At 36.3% G+C, this 18,341-nt stretch overlaps 1 protein-coding gene across 1 annotated transcript in view; it reads right to left on the bottom strand.

Moving 5' to 3' along the window:
- Positions 1 to 16,918, bottom strand: part of LOC135202445 (rap1 GTPase-GDP dissociation stimulator 1-B-like) — a gene marked incomplete in the record, with an annotated part of 33,992 nt that extends 17,074 nt beyond the window's left edge. The window contains 11 exon segments of the mRNA XM_064231845.1: positions 30 to 146; positions 865 to 1,031; positions 2,253 to 2,384; positions 2,843 to 2,989; positions 3,186 to 3,311; positions 4,978 to 5,095; positions 5,346 to 5,518; positions 11,649 to 11,778; positions 12,890 to 13,017; positions 13,932 to 14,027; positions 16,546 to 16,918. Coding sequence (XP_064087915.1) covers positions 30 to 146; positions 865 to 1,031; positions 2,253 to 2,384; positions 2,843 to 2,989; positions 3,186 to 3,311; positions 4,978 to 5,095; positions 5,346 to 5,518; positions 11,649 to 11,778; positions 12,890 to 13,017; positions 13,932 to 14,027; positions 16,546 to 16,549 — 1,338 coding nt within the window.
- Positions 16,919 to 18,341: the final 1,423 nt, after the last annotated feature.

Raw genomic sequence — 18,341 nt, 5'->3', positions numbered from 1 at the left:
TTTGGAGTTTCAAGGATTTGAAGTCTTACCTTTACTGCTGCTTCACTTTGCCCATCGATGATCATGCGAAGAGTTGCCAAAAGCTTAAACACCACAGGGAAAGTCTCTATTGCAGTTGCCATGGGAAGCAGTACTTCCAGGACACCCTTTAAAGAAAAAATCTGCATCAAACAAAAATGTAATAAATGGATACCTAAATGTAAAACACTCAAGACTACAGAAACCACATTCATGATAGAAGTTGTGAGGAAACTAACACAAAACTGTTCCATGGAAAATATAATAGTATGAAGCAGACTTTACAATCGTTTATGGTAGTTCAGAATGAAATAACACAACAATATGAGAACTGAAAAACTAATATACATTTAAAATTAATGCACTGAAGTACTAAGCCTTCAGTTAAAAAGGGGGATTGGTTGGTTAGAATTATTTTAAATCGTTACACAAAATAATTATGTGCTTAGGATTTATTTTTCAAATGCTCACCTCTCCATCATTATATAGCTTGAACTACCGTTGGCACAGAAGTAAAAGCAATATAATGGAGAGGTAAGGTTCATTTAAAAAAAAAAACTAGACAACCACTACATTGTAATTATGTTTGTGGATGAACTGGTAATTAAGAGAGAAAGCTCTAGATAGAGCAAAGAGAGAGAGCGAGAGCTCTAGATAAAGCAAAGTCCTGACAGAAGAGATAGAGGATGCACCTCAGTCCCCAATTTTTAATTCAAGAACCAGCGCATCTGTAAGATGTGCTCAATCATTTAAAGCCATTCAATTATTTGCACCAACATACACACATATTTAATAGGTTCACCAATACAATAATCAATAAGTGGTCTGCCACAAAAGCAAACTCACCTGTTTCACCAGTTCAGGTTTGTTCTGTCTAGCAATGCTGAGATTCCGAAGGGCAGACAGCAGAGCGTGCTGTAGTCGAATATCCCCTTCCCCAGAGTTATGGCTTGAAAGAACCTTGAGCAATTTTTCTGCGATTCCACTTTCAACCATTTGAATACAGTGTGCATCTGAAATACAGTAATACACATCAGTACAAGAAGGCTCAACATCTAACACGGTAGATGAAAATAGTATGGAAGGGGCAAAAATCCAGTAAGGACTGCCTGAATGATTAGAACTGATTCACATGTAACAATTGGATAAGAAAATATTTCTAATAAAATTATGATGATTTTTTTTTATATACCACAAAAACTTTTTATACACCCCTAACTGCCCTAGATATAAGAGGACCTGTGTTAATGTATATAAGGAGCACTGTTGTTCCCAACAGTATTTCAGCACAAACTACACTCACATGTTTATAGTCAATATTTGTGCAGACTCACCAACAGCAGTCTATAATATACTATTTTTTGGTTCAGTACAACAAATACACAATGTATATTGTATGAACACAGGAAATAATCATGGAACAAATGGACTAAAGACAGTGATTTATCCAGAAGCTATAAAATACTACGGTGATTGAATGGATGTAAATAAATTTCTACGTACTTACTAACTCATTATATTTATTCTCTCTATCATTATGTAATACAACAATGAATTAATTAAAGGTTTTTTTTACATTGTTTGTACTAAAGGTTAGTTTTTTCCCTTGAAGTTTTTTTTTTAAAGCTCATTTCCATATTTCAGCTAAACATTTATAAATACTATAAAGGTAATAAAAGCAGGCACTATAATTAAAGTATGATTTTGTCAAAACACAAAATAAAGTATTAACAACTGGTAACTGATTGTATTGTTAGTCCACACTGTCCCTGATTTTTATTTAATCCTACTTGATGTCATTTCTGTTATTACTTGTCAAGATAACTTCAGGAAAAGCTTTTAGCCCACTTATTGGTCCCTGGTCCAGGTGTACATAATTTTCACATATTTCTTATTGATTTGCTCTTCCTTATGTACATACATACTTATTGTATGTTAGATAACTTAAAGAAATCTAACAATTATATTTTTGTTCCGTCCATTATTTACTTTAAACACTGTCCTTTTTCTCTAAGTATTTTCTTGTTTTCCTCCCAACTACAAATGTGTACATTCAGAGCATGACAGCAAATGAAGCTTTGCTATCTGATAAGTGTTTAGAAATGTGAATATACTCGCTCATTTTCACCACTGATGAATAAAGATAGAATCTTTGGACAAACTCCCTCCTTACTTTCAGCAAAGTTGCATGAAAAATAAACACCTGTTGAAGCTTAATTTTCAAGTCAACTTACCACTTCTGGCAAAGTTTCCCATAGCAAGAGCACCAGCTATCTGCAAATCTTCTAAATCAGATGTAAGCCATTCCACTAATTCTTTGTACACAGGACCATTACCACTGTCATAGATGATGTTCATACTCTCATCTGTTAAAAAAGAATGAAAATGATGAGGAATTAAGTCAATCATTATGAAAATAACATCTAATCCCATATTCATATACAACATCTACATTACTGTACTTGTTATATCTACAGCATTAGATTGTGGAAGCACTTATGAGAAACGTAAGATCATATATTTAAGACACTTATGAAACAATGGAGATACGTAATTTAATTTGCTAGCTTACATCAATGAATAGACATTATTAGTTTTACTTCAAATCAAGTTTAACTATGTTAATGCCACACATTTGGAAATCTTCCCCTACCTGATGGAAACTATCAAACGTGTCGGTACTCACAACTAAAAAATATTGTAGAAATGCTATTTAACCGATAGTTTTCTGTATTCAGACAATTACAGGTGTTACAACACCACAGAGATATAAATTAAGGATATCAATCACAGCCAAAAAATATCTACATAAAAAAATACTCACCTCCAACAAGAATGAGGACAATAAGATCAGTGGCAGTCTTTATAATTGGTGGGGACAAATCAGAGCTCGGACTATTACGATGACGCCTCACTACCTCTACAACAGCCTCACAGATTCCTCCTTTGGCTACCTGAGTCTTGACACATTCTGAAAATCAATAAAGTGTTGGTTGTCAAACCCACTTTAATGAAAGTAATTGGTTGGATAAAGACCTGCTTACAAAAATATTAGCATGCTGTTTAGTCAGAATAAGATGGGAGCAACTGAGATAAAGAATATTGCAAAACCAACAAGGATAATCATTGATGAATGATGAAAAACTGAACAAAGTGCTTATAATCACCTGTTTCCGCAATATTAGTAATAAGTTCTAAAGCAGTCTCTGTAACCTCAGCAGACTCATTTATCTTCAGGACGCGTACCAACTGTGGTGTGATATCTCGTGACACCACTAATCCTCGCCCAACCTCTAAAATTGAAAAAAATGTATGAATTAAGAACAGGAAATAGCTATCATTAAAGATCTATTACTATCATCACTGTGAATCGCAAATTTCTTGACTCATAAAAAAATGCATTCTTACACAGGGCAAAAATTGCAAAAGGCAAGAGTTAAGGTTAACGTTCTAAGGAGAAAGTGAGTACTGGGATCAATTAGTTGAAGGTCAATGGCACACTGCATAAAATCCAGTACTCTGTATAGTGTAACAGACAGACAATGCTAGAGCCAGAACCCTATACATAATGGCAAAGAAACTGCTTACAAAAAGCACACTGTGACACACCTCAGAACATTCTTTGCAGCAGCCCTTCAACCAACAATGATGCTTCCTAAAATATGTCTCAAGTTCCTTTTGCTCTCATTTCAGCTGAGCCATCCACAACTGTCTCAGCTTTTTCCTTCTCCAAATTTTATTTTAAAGACCTTTACTATAAAATTCTTTAAACAAATTAAATTATTACAATACAGTACATTATAGGCAGTCCCCGGGTTACGACGGTCTCGGCTTACGACGTTCCGAGGTTAAGGCGCTTTTCAATTATATTCATCAGAAATTATTTCCAGGGTTACGACACCTACAACACTGATCTGGCAGATGAAATATGACACCAAAAATCCAAAATCATTAATATTTGAAGGTTTTTTTGATGAAAAATGCAATAAGAATGCAGTTTACATAGTTTTCAATGCACCCAAAACATTAAGAGTAAGGTTTTCTTAGGATTTTTGACGATGTTCTGGCTTACGACGATTTTCGGGTTACAACGCGTCTCAAGAACGGAACCCCATCGTAACCCGGAGACTGCCTGTACATAGAATAGTCATTTGCAAATCAGCAGTAAACATAAAGCCACCAGGTAAATCAAAAAGTTATATCACTAAGCCCACCAACTTACAAAGTCTAATATATGAACACAGACAAAAAAAAAAAAAAAAAAAAAAAAAAAAAAAAAAAAAGTCTCAGTTTATTGAAAAATCAAACTATCAAGCCACTTCTTTTGAGGAAGTTTTATCTATTCATTCACATTTCATATAAATGTAATGATGTCAAATGTGAATGAATAATCACAACACTTTGTTCTGATATGAATGGCAGGCATAGGCAAATAAACCTAGGTCAGCACCAAGAAACATAATATATAAGATGACACTATCACAAAACAAAATGGAACAAATGAGACACTATATTCTGTAAATAGCTCTTTGCTTATTTATCCCTTGGATAACATAACATAACATAATATACATACTGCCAAAACAAAAACTGGTTAATCAATGCCCTAACTTAGGTGTCACTCTAACAAAGTCAGGAGGCCCATGCATCCTCTGCCCTAAAGAAGGTTGTCTTGTCAAGCCAACTGTAAAAGAGCATAGCCAACAGTGCCTTCAAGCTGTTTTGTAATCAACCCTAAAGGATCTCTACAGCAGCCCTTCAGGCCCTCGATGCAGCTTTTACTTTCCATCAATTCCTTTCGATTGCTCCTTGCTCAAATGCCCAGTGTCTTCAACTTGTTCATCAAAGGATACTCAAGTTTGTCATTCTAGGTCATTATAGGTAAGGCAATTTGTCAGGCTCTTGGATAGACATTTGTAAGTAAACAAAAATATAATTACTCTCCAATAAAACACTCACCTGTATCAGCCATGCAGGTGAGAGATAGAAGGACATGAGTTGGAATGTCTTCATCTTCAGCAAACTTGTCCAGATATTGGCAGAGGACATCAACCAGTTCAGCTTCCATTGACTGATCCTGAAAAACAATAAGTGCCAATTAAAATACAAGATTCAGACAAGTTATGGAACAATTCTCCACAAGAAGGAAATAATACATTTTTCTGGGATTATTCCAGCAGTAAACTACTTACATTATGGTTTACAAGGTATCCCATGAACAATGAAAGGCTATAAAAGTAAAAATGAAACAATTAAAATATCAAAAATGCCTTCAAGACAACCAAGACTTCTGTTACACTTCTTAAAAGTCTAAATCCCAAACATACCTGGATAGTGTCATACGAGTTTAGGAGATTCAGCAGGAATCCTGTGGAGACAAGACGCAACTGGTGGTCATCAGGTGAGTTTGGAAGATTTGCAGCCCTCTGTAGAAGACCAAGGAGCTGTGCAGCCCCACCAGACTCCATCACACTCACACGACCACCATCTGGAAGATAAACTGTAGTCAAGAAAACATTTAAAAATTTTAACAAACGAAGTAGCACTGCCAAAAAAAGGCTATAAAAAATGCATAATCTTACTATGCTAATATAGCAACTAGAAATGCAAGGCTGAATGTTCAAAATACTACTGACAAATCAAGAGAGCGAATGAGGGTATCCAGCATAGCTCATAAGGTGCACTATACAATACCAACTACCTTGAGGCTCTGTAACTCTCAGTAGTACAATGCCAACAATTACAATTTTCAAAAATACCTAATCCATTCTTTTGAGGACCACTGGTCTCTCAAATTTACAATGTAATTGGCAAAAATGTGAAACTGAAACCCAATGGAAGAGTTTCATAACATTACATACTATAATATTAAAATACAACCAAATATGCTACACCACTTTATAATTTTGAATGAATTTTGCATATAAATCAGTTCTCCATAAACCTAAACAAACTGTAAGGTTGGGGTAAAGCAACGTGACCTTAACAGGTCATTCAGTGATTAAACACAAACTAAACGTTAAATAGTGATATGACAACATGTTCAGTGAATAGATCATTCTCTACAGCTTGAAAAAATAACTTGTTCAACAAATCCAATGAATATTCAACATCCCTTGATATGTAAAACCACCAATTTTTCCCTATTGCCTAGAAAGTTTTAATGTCAACTAACAGAACACAATGGTATTGACTGCAAACATATCTTTCACACTACTGATCATTGTGATTTCTTGTCAGTGGAATTCTAAGCGAGTCCCCTCATCAGGTACTGATATATTCTATCACAGCTGGACCTTAAAAACAACCTCATGCTATGCATTTTCTCTATAATTATCTAGCTGCTCTGGAATAATCATCTCCTTGTAGTCCAAAACACACTATAACAAAATGACCATTTTTTTTCTATACTGGAGAAATTACAGACTACATATAACAAAGGTCTGGATCTAAAAGTATGATAACTGGTGGACCACACCTATGGTGCCACTGTACAGAAACATCAACTCTATCTTATGCAACAACACAGAAAAGAATTCCCACAACACTTCTGCATGTAACTTGGTCACTTCAGCATGATCAAATGGTCATGAATAAATGAAGCAGGGAATTTGGGCTACTAAGACAAGTACTGCAGCACTTTCAGCCATTCTGGGCTTGAAAAGAGGGAATTAGCTTGGCTGGACAGTGTGATCAAGCAATCCAGAAAACAAGAAATAAAGTACATGGATGTACAGGTGAAACTAGGAAATAATCCCACAATTGCACTGAGAATTAGTTAACACAAGATGGATAGCAAAGTAAGAGGCTAATGAGTGGGATGCAGCTAGGGGCCAAAGGGACATTGCAAACACCCTCAAATAATGTTGAGGATGTCCTAACAGTGATGTCCCTCTTTCAAACCATCACACCGAAACCTACAGTGAGTTTAATTAAAAGTAGCATCCATGGCCGACCTAGTCTCCTTTAGGTGAAACCTAATTAGCAAGATATAAACTGATGACGCTAAGGATTCCATTACCCTTCAGGTAATAGATAGTCTAAAGTGAAGAAGGTTCACCACATTCCTTACTATCATGGTTCAAAAAAGGAAATGGAGATTTTAATCAGTCAGCAGTCTTATTCAACTTCCACAATAAAAAATAAAACCTGCATTAAGTATGTCTATCTTGTAAGTAGCATTACCTTCAATATATGTTTCTAAAACAGTATACTGAACCATTCCTTCCCTGAGTGAGAAGTAAGATATATGCAGCTTAATTACATAAAATGAAAATGGTGAAATGTGGATAACAGTAACTAAAATATTACCAGAAACTGAAAGACTAAAGAATACTCTAGAGTAGCCCACAATGAAATAGTTCACATCCCAATCAGTAATCCTAACTACCACCTAACTGATGTTAATCACATTAGAATGACCTGTTTACTATCAAGTAACCTCCAACCACAGTTGGTAATTAATGTACACATGGGTCTGCAGTTGTTTAGAAAATTATCTGTTTAAAGTCTAATGTTATTTTTATTCAGAGCTTGTTAGCTGAAGTGAGTTTACTTTGCATTCTAGTGCAGCAGCATCAATACATTCTACAGTAGTCATCAGAAAACTAGAATGAAAGAATGAGCGCAATTGAACAAGAAAAAGCAGGCAAATGACATAGAAAACTTGGATATGTCAAGATAAAAATACCAAGCTGGGAAGAACTACCATGGTATATTTATAGTGCCAAAAGTATTAAGCATAAAAAAAGAAAATACTTGAGGAATATTGGCAAGGTCAACACGGCACAGAATGATAAGGCAGACAGTCCGTAAGTAACCTGTAAGAAATAGGAGAGAAACTTACCATTAATGAGGAGGAACGGTTGAACAACAACGCAATTCCCATATTATGTATATGCAACAAAGGTCTATACTAATGCATTGCTCATATAATATGTAACAACAAAAACGATGGATATGTCAGCTAAGTACATTGTGAGATATGCTAGCCCTCAAAGAAGTCTAACAAAAACATATTTAAAGAAACCTGGCAAATCTTTCTGCATCTCATCCCAACTGTGATCATATATTGCAATCTAAGGTGCCTACAGGAATCAGATAGTGAGAGAATTTCATCTAGTACATACAGCACCTGCTCAAAGCAAAAATTTCACAGAGGGGAAATTTGCAAGATGTGATTCTAATCACAATGAACAGCACTTCAGTTGCTGGCATGTCTAGCATGTCCCTGAAGTAACTGAAAAGATCTACTTCTTCTAAAGCCTGTCTACTATCACAACACTAGCTCTCCACTTTCCTATCTTCCACAAGAATTCCAGTAATACTTTTCAAGCATCATCACCTGATCCATGTAAGCATACTCAAGGAATGAGTCCAACAAACCAGATTTAACACGTCTTCAGCATCAATATGGGCGATTTATTCAAATAATCCCAATATCTCAATAAGGAATGACTTGAATATACATAAGAAATCATACAATTTTTTTTCTAAATAGTTAACCTAATATTAATCTAAAATTACATGCAGTGCACTGAAAATAACTTATCAATCAAAGACTTAACCAATAACAATTTTTGGATACAGAATGCTGTCACAGAATTAAATCTAAAATTTTAATCTCAAATGAATGAGGACCATCTTGAAAGTGAGTTACTATACTATTCACCAAACATGACAAATTTTAAAACCAATTTGTATTTTTCATAACTTACAAACCTAAGGTCCTAACATTAGGATAAATACTCAGCGCCAGCTGGAAACCGGTAAAGTTTAAAATAATTGTTTACGCAAGGGACTATTGGCATCTGTGCTTGGTCACGAGACATGTGGAGCCACCCACATACCCCTCTAGGTATATGATTAACAAAGAACATTAAAAAATCTGCACCACTATGTATCACTTTTGCCCATTAAATCGTTAAATACTTTAGTCACTTGAGAAATACAACTGAAACTACCAAAACATTTCACAAGTTCAAGGTGTAAAGCAGTATTTAGTTATGAAATATTTCTTTTTCCCCAGTAGCTTACAGTCCCAGACTTTTGGTGCATCAGACACTGTCTTTGTTTAACACAGATCAAGGACATGGGTGCCCTGCACATATGCAGTGGATCCCTGGATTACATGTAGTTAATGTGTATTTTCAGTGTTTAATATTTGATGTTTACAGTGTCAAGAAGTTATTCTGACCAGCAGTGAACTACGAAGTTAACTAGTGCATCAGTTCAAATTTAGTTCTTTGAATAATACAGTATAAGTGAGTTTTGCTTTCCCATTGTTCACAGGGGTCATTATTTTGTATGTATTTCCCCTCTCAATTAAATGTCATACCCAATTCATATTATATTTTTCAACTTTACTCCATTTTTAGTGTTCTGTATTTCAGTTCTGGGCTTTTCTTACTTCCTATTCTTTTCCTTGGAAGATGCCAAAGCAAACATATAAAGGATTGCTTGACGAGTTAAGTACTATATCTTAGTTTTACCAGACCACCGTGGCTAGAAACCAACTGGTTATCTAACAACGGGACCTACAGCTTATTGTGGGATCCAAGCAACATTATATCGAGAAATGAATGTCTATCACCAGAAATAAAATCCCCTGGTTCTGCGTTGGCCGAGCCGAGAATCGAACGTCGGACCACCGGATTTGTAGCCGAGCGTGAAATCCACTCGTCCAACGAGGAACTAAATGACAATTTTACATTCCTAGTTTGGTTAGGGACCCATGTTTGTTCTGTAGCAAATGTAAGGAATAGGGTAGTGTGCCTAAGCTCAGGTGTTCTATCTGCCTCAGCCACCAGTACCTGCTTGTATTACTACTACAGCAGATGTAAGCTGCCCTTAAGCATGCATTACTATTACCCAATTTCTAACCTTGCATAATTAAGCTCAACAATCCTTCCCAAGTCCCAGTAAAAATGCTCACCTTCCCTGGAGGGGACTACTTTTACCAAACTATAAAACGGGTGAGGATTCTGTGTGGAACCATAATTGCACTCGCCCAGAACCACATTAGGGTATCCTGAAGGCAAATCTGGAAAAGCCAAAGAGGCCTGGAAAGATGTTTTTAATGGCTGAACCCAAGATGGAACCTTCTCTTGCAATGTCTCTTCATCCTCATCCTTTTCTTCCCCCCAAAAGACTACCTATATTTATCTTTTTTGCTTGTTACACCTATAGTGTCTGGGAACAAAGAGATCAAGAATGCAAAGTAAAATACAATGGGTTTGTGAGAATAAATTTTGTTTAAAAAAAGGTTTTCATTTCAATATACTGTACACTACTGTATTATATACAGCATAGTCCTCATTCATTTGAAAAAACCAACTGAAGATTTACTTCCTACAATACACTCCAAGCTTTTGAAACTACTACTAGTATGCCACCACCACCATAGATGCCCGAGAACAGAAAAACCCCCCCCCAAATAAAATCAATACAAGGCTTTAATGGATTGTTTCAGTAATAAGCACAAACCAAGAAAGAGTGACAGACAAGACATCTTTCATTCAAGTTATCTACTAATAGTCAAATTTACTTATATACCATTCAAGTCCTAGCCTTTACCTTTTCATTAGATAACATACTGCACAAAACAAAAACATACATTAAGCCATTCACTGTTAACAGTCATTAGAGATACAAATCCTACAGCATAACTAGAACAACAAAGTATCTGGTTTCTTTGAAGCCTGCAGCAGTCAATAATGAAAACTTAGTTTATGTCAAAAGGCAGGTATGACTGGAAGTCATTGCTACCTAGTACTTTTAAGCCTTGCTTTACAGTGCTGACATTAAGATGAAGGAAGTCTTTTCATTTAACAAAGTATAAACCTCTAGAAAATAAAGACCCAGCTTTTATCAATTCATCAATGCCTAAAATGCACAAGATACCAAAGATGACAATAATGAAGACACGACTGCAGTTTGCATATTCAAATCAAAGTCCTCAATAGCCTAGTTATTCTCAGCACTTACTGAATAATCTTTTAGTCTATGGAAAAATGACCAGTTGCTGTAGTAACATCCTATTGAAAAACTGTAGTTATGGAATTTATACAAAACATTTCATCAAAAACCCCACCCCTTTACTCATAAAAACAGTTAAGCCTTCTTACCAGCATGGATATCATACCTTGAAACAAACTGAAATAATGCCCCATACAGCTATATTACTACATTCAGAGCACTAAATTATATTTTAGGAAATCCTTGTGCAATCAAAAGCACTTTGTAAACACCATAAACGTCAAATTCCTTCTGTTACAAATATGAAGCATAAAACTCAAAACTACTGGCAATTGGATATCATGTTTGGGAAACTAAAAATCACATTAAAATGGGTTACTCTAGTTAGTGAAACAATCTCATCCTCTGTCAGCAAAAACATATCCTTCCATAATTCCAGGAAGACCAGGAAGATGCAGAGATACAGGTTTCAACACCCAACAAAACAACTCAGCTTTGAGGGAAAGACATGCAGTAGAATTGGACTTAAATTCAACTGAAATGCTCTCAAGTCTTACGAAAGGTGATATCAAACCACAGAAGAGGCCTTGCATGTTAATGTGATCGTGCGCCAAAGCACAGCTTTTCAGTGAAGCTGAAATTTGGCCACCCACCGTGTTCATAACAAATGTTGCCGAGAGCTCGGCATGCTTGCAGCGCCACGCCAGTTGTAGTGCTGGCCATTTTCTCTACTAGTATTGGAACAAGGCCACTTGTAACACACCCTACGCGGCAACTTTCAACCTAAAATAAGAGGGTACAGTTTTAACTCTACTGAACAATCAGACATGTTCCATTAATACAGACACGAGGATTTAAAGGGTAAGCACATGTACCTTGTGTACTCTAAATTTTTAGGATAGTTATATGATACTGATTATAACTGACAAAAAGTCATCTGCTGTTTGTTGTAAACTGCATATGAGCACCTTCTTCCACTGTGATGTCAGAACGTTAACATGAACAAAAACACAAAGCAAGTAATGTGGAATATTATATGGAATATTTTCATTTGTTTTGTTACAAAAACATTTCTGATTTTCAATTCAAAACATTTTTTGTTGTTGTGTGTATGATGGTAATAAGGGGGGAAAAACTGCTGTAAATTATCAGACACCAAAAAAGGTACTTTAAGTTACAGAATAGCATAATTGTTAAAATACAGTAGCATTTTCATACATTAACTTGCTGTGAGTCCACATTCAGATGTCATCAATCCCCAAATATAAAGCAGAAAATTTTTGTAGCAGACAACACTCTCAGGCCTTAAGTTTCATCTAAAAGTTGAAGAATATCTATTCAAATCATGTTGTATTTCACTGAATTCTGCTTCCTAGTGTATTTTCAAAATTGTTTGAATCTACACTTTCATAAAAGTTATGTGCTTACCCTTTAACAAGTTTAACTTTGTCTAAGGCAGTGGTTCTCAACTCGTTTCAGGTCTGAAACCATCAGCCCAATAAAAAAAAATTCTGAGAACAGATTCCATTTTGAATAACAATAAATGAAGTATAGCTAATTAACAAGAATTACAACCTGTAGACTGTCATTATAATATTTTTAATAACAAGAATACAAAAAAATGAATGGTCAATTCTTTAGCTGGATAAAACTGAGCTCACTACATATACAATCTCCAGCTTGCTATTACCGAATACAGTCAATGTCCCATGGACCCATCAAAATATCCCCAGTTGAGAACCACTGTTCTAAGGAATAAAAGAGAAAAAACTTTGGATAAAATTTATATGCTCAGTGTACGCTCTCAAATTAAACAACAGATTCATTACCAACAAACATGAAACCATTTTGGGCCTTAAGAGATATGTGATTAATTTATATTCATGTTAGATACCTTTGCGAGTTCTGCCACCAGTTCTGCGCCCTTGGCTTGTGCCTCCTCTGATGAGCTTTGGATGGCGCTAGCCAATAACGGCAGCACCCCACCATTGACAAGTCCTTCACAAACCTCTGTTGTATCATCTGGAAGAGAAAATCACTATTCAAAACCAGATTTAAAAATGCACTGGCAAAATATTTGCCCATTGGGCAGAGGACTATCAGATGTGATTAAAAAGATGTACATATTCCCTAGGGAATTTCTTTTACTCATACGTATAGCCTTGAGACAATGTACAGGTACTTTCAGTTTTAAGCATTTCTCCAAAGTATAGTAGACAAAGATACCAGCATGGATTGTGCTTCGAGTGTTACTGAATTAATGGCTAAAACTGATACTTAATTGTAGGCTAACTGACATCTACTCATATCAGAAATAGTGACTTTTTCACTGAATGATCACAAAACTAAAAGCATATACGTATATGTACGCTAAACTCACCAAAAAGAAAAAAAATGGACTTAACAGTTCTTATCCTTGCCCATATCTATACGTTATGAAAATCATAACAATACTGTGGGAGCTGTACTGTCAGCACAAATCCTGCATTTTCAGAACATGAGGTATCAATTGCATTTCCCAAAAAATATGAAGTCTGTCAACATGTACTAAGATGACAAAACCTATCAGACCTTTAAGGCTTATACGTACAAGAATAATTATATGAAAAATAAGAATAGGAAAATCTAGTAATATGAGAAAAAGTAGGATGTGTAACATAGTATCATTGCCAGTACATCCCTTCACTCCAATGCAAGGTCTACTTGGTATATACTGCTGCACATAACTTAATGCTTGAGAACGTGACTATATAAAATTTATGAGTGCCATATGGCATCATCTGGAATATTGTGGTGAAATTTTATAATATACTTTGCAATCAACATTAAAAAAGAGCAAACAGTTATCTGCACAAATACTGCCTCTATTAAACTTTATGAAGTGACAATCACAACACCTTTACTGTCAATACATAAGGCTAGAAAACTTCAGTTACCTTGCTGGTGTATCTGATCTAGAAGCTCGTCTAATGGCTCAGGGGTAGGATTTTCTGAGGACACGCGCAACTTCTCCAAGCTCGCGGTAATTTCCTCTGAAAAGTTAATTTCACTTGTTAAGTGTTATGTCAACAACAGGAATTAATAATATATATATATAAAAATAATCTATCTGTATACAGGCAGTCCTTGGGTTACGACGGGGGTTCTGTTCTTGAGATGCGTTGTAACCTGAAAATCGTTGTAAGTCGGAGCATCATCAAAAATCCTAAGAAAACCTTACTTTTAATGCTTTGAGTGCATTCAATACTATGTAAACTGCATTCTTATTGCATTTTGCATCACAAAAACCTTCAAATATTGATTATTTTGCATTTTTGGTGTCAAATTTCTTGTGCCAGATGAGCATTGTAGACATCATAACCCTGGAAATAATTTCTGATGAATATAATTTACAAGTGCCTTAACCTCGGAACGTCATAAGCCGAACCCGTCATAACCCTGGGACTGCCGGTATTTTAATTGGCTTCACACATACAAAAGAAAATTAACAAGAATAGGCCTAGAAAAAACATAGTAAATCAAATATAACATTATTCATATGCTGTTATAATAAAAAGTCTTTTGGTTCTATTGATAATTATCTTCGTTATCACAACCACTTATAAGCTTTCTTTAGTGTTATTTCAGCTAGGTGTGTTAATAGTTTTATAATTTTTTCATAAAGATATTTATAATTAACCAATAATGAAACTTTTCCATGTTTCTTGACCAATTTTGTTTTCCAGTGCAATAAAGTGAATGTTCAGTAAGTCCGGAAAACCTTACTGAATCAACGTTGCCATATTGCAGTAGTTAAGACATGGTGTCTAAGTAGGAACTAGACAATTTCCAAAATCAAATATAGTTTTACTAACATTTTCTGAGTTATTTTGACATTTGATTTTCTTTTCTGTCATAAATATTTGGTTAGCCTGCTGCAATGTAGTGTCTAACAATAATGGAAAACCACACTGCTAGAGTAATGTAGGTTGGGGGCTACCCATACCCTATTGAGGTGCCGACACAGGGTATAACAAATAACCTAAGTAGCCTCAATAAGATATTATTATAGTCTCAGTATGATTAAAGTAACCCTGTCTCATGATGGGGTGTGCAAAAGGTAGGTGTCCTTCCCCCACACAGCAGGACTCAACACCATTAGTTAGGGAGTTCTGATGGCATGCATCCCTCTATATCTCCTTATATTCTAACATGACCTGCATCAGGTTAAACTGGGATGAGTCAGCTGCCTCAACAGTGAGTGTGGTGCACTAGGGTAGGTTAGGTTATGATGCATTCGTCCAGCCAACTAGTTTTTGTCACCTACCCAAAAGCCTTGATATCACAATGTAGTCGCAGTTACTTTAGGCTTGGCTGGGCGTGTCAAGGACTAACCATGCATTCTCATGGAAAAATCACCTTCAATAGTCACAATAAAAAAACTGAACAAAAATCTACAACCTACATTAATATGCTTCAAAGTAACTTTTAACAACCTAACCAACTCGCTCTGGGTTCGCATCTATTAACAGCACTGCCTAAGCTAAGCTAAACTGAAAAAAAAAATCTACAGAAAATTTGTTGTTCAATTTTTACCTAAGCTAACGCATTTGCCTAGGCAAAGTTACCCCAAAAATACGTCATCACTCGAACCCAATAGTAGCCTATAATAATCAGGGTGGTTTAGGCTTAAGCTAGCCTACAATCTTGACAGTTGCCATGCCCTAGGCTACAAGCTAGAACTCGACTGTCGTTACATGATATGCCCAAAGAATATTTCATTACTTGTTAGCCAAGTGAGGATATAATTATCATTCATTACACTAACATTACCCTTCATGACAGGAAAACCTAACAAACAAACAGGACAAGCCTAAGGCCATCCTAGCAAGGTCTTAACTCAGCCCACCGGTTTGAAATTCAAGGTTAATATGAACCTTCCTGATGGAGCTTAAATAACAACTTCTAGCCTGCATAGATTTAGATATAATGCCTAGTAATCAGCCCTTGCCTTAGTTATTCGACCAGCAACGCCTACGCACCCACACCCAGTCCACCAAACCCAAGGCCTAAAAACCCTGCCTGCATCGCCCACAAGCATCAATTCCCTGTGGGGAAAAACCGGTCCAAACCAATGCCTCAAAAACCACCCTGCATTAATCAAAAGCATCAATTTAAGCATCAATTTCCGGCGGAAAAACGGCGAAAACCAAGGCCTAAAATCAAGCCTTGCATTACGACCACAAGCATCAATTCAAAGCGGAAAAACTGGTGGTCAGTTCTGGATGACAAAAAACCAAACCAAGGCCTAAAAAATCACAGCCTGCAATAACCAGAAGCGTCAATTCCCGGCAGCAAAACAGGTCGAAGTTTTACGTTACATGACAACAAATGACATTCGTAAAAAATAATTCCAGGGGCCCCTATATGTCAACAACACCCTACAGAGAGAGGCCAGCAGACCTATCGGGCCTAAAAGGAGAGACCACTAAATGCAACAAACAGGACCATTAATGCCCGGTTTGGAGAGGCCTAATTTAGTAGGCACAAGTCTAAACCTAAACAACTCACCCATCGTAGCTGTAGCTGTTTAGGCGTGACTAATCTACCGAGGAATGCGTTGTTAAGGTTTAGGGGCGGCCGGCGGCAGCAGCAGGGGCGTTCAATGACAACCCCCACCAACTGTTCTTTGTCTCTTGCCACAGACGAACCGAGAGACAGAGACACACACCAAAGGGGAGAGTGAGTGAGAGAGAGAGAGTGAGCGAGAGAGACAGAGAGGGAGTGCGAGACAGCAGATTCCCAGGTCCCCGAGGCTCTGTTGTGTATGTGTCTGTGTGTGAGAGAGGGAGGGAGGGAGAGAGAGAGAGAGATCTTGGGATGCTTCCTTCCTCCAAAGACACGCCTTTACTCGGCCTCGTCCTTCTCGGGCCTCCTCGCCTATACTCCTCCTATTCCTCCTCAACCCCCTCCTTCCCGTTCCTCCTCCTCCTCCTCATCCTCATCCCCCAATCCTCTGTCCCTCCCCCGCCCACGCACATACAAACACACTCCCTGCTTCATCTCGCTTTATTGAAACAATTTGGTCTAATCTCCCTTCAAAATGGTGCTTATATGCTAACGTTCGGGTATTATAATAAACGAATATAAAAGTCAATGACGGGTAAAACTTGACGTGATGTCAATTGTTGACAGAGTTAGCAACCTTGCCAGCCGGATGGATCTGACAGACAATTCGCCTCAACTTCGAAACGGAACTCAGTCTCGCTTGAGCGATTATATGATGACTAATTTTTATTTTCTTTTGGGCGAGGCCATGCATTAGTTAAGAGTTGATGAGTAATCGTATTTTTTAGGGGGCGGGGCGGGGTAGGGGACCATGCTTTAGTTAAGGCGTCAATTTGCTCTCTAATCAGTTCAGTATTCATGACTATTACTTTTTTTCTTCTTTTGACAGGCGACTTAGGGGAATACAGTTGGAAAAAATATTAGATTATGAATGAGTGTAGCCTACAAAGGGTGGCAAATACTACACAAAACTGAGTAAACGGAACACACACCAAACACGCACACACACACACACACACACACACACACACACACACACACACACACACATATATATATATATATATATATATATATATATATATATATATATATATATATATATATATATATATCTGTATTCTGAAAGACAGTTGACAAACAGACACGTGTGACACCATAATTTCTTTCTAACTTCGTGATATATATATATATATATATTATATATATATATATATATATATATATATATATCTGTAATTTTGGGCAGACAGTTGACGCCACAATTTCCATCCAACTTCGTTATAGAATTATATAAAAAATTATACTATAAAAGCAATAAAAAATCTTTAAACACATGCCAGAACTTCTAAATTTAATGGATACCGCCTCTAATATTCAAGAATGGAATCCAGCTCTGGGTTCATTCTACAGAGAAAGTATTAATCGATATCTTACTTGTAACTAATCCCTCTCTGTCACTGTCTCTCTCAGACACGTGCATGCGCGCGCATAGTATACAGTAACGTGATGAGAGTGAGTACAAGCGTTTGTTAGTATCAGGCTGACTTGAATGACACGCCTCACAGTGGGATCAGTAGTACTCTGATTATTATTATTATTATTATTATTATTATTATTATTATTATTATTATTATTATTACGGTAAAACAAACTTTAAAGGACGCAATCCAAATGACAAGAAGCTTAAAATAATGAAATAAATATCGGTTAAAAACAAACTTTAAGGGACGCAATCCAAATGACAAGAAGCTTAAAATAATGAAATAACTATCCAAATGCAATTGAAACAAAACCTC

The sequence above is a fragment of the Macrobrachium nipponense genome, chromosome 30 (assembly GCF_015104395.2).
Source record: "Macrobrachium nipponense isolate FS-2020 chromosome 30, ASM1510439v2, whole genome shotgun sequence".
Classification (NCBI taxonomy): domain Eukaryota; kingdom Metazoa; phylum Arthropoda; class Malacostraca; order Decapoda; family Palaemonidae; genus Macrobrachium; species Macrobrachium nipponense.
The sequence above is the reverse complement of the archived record's forward strand: the minus strand, read 5'-3'. Positions and strand labels throughout refer to the sequence as shown.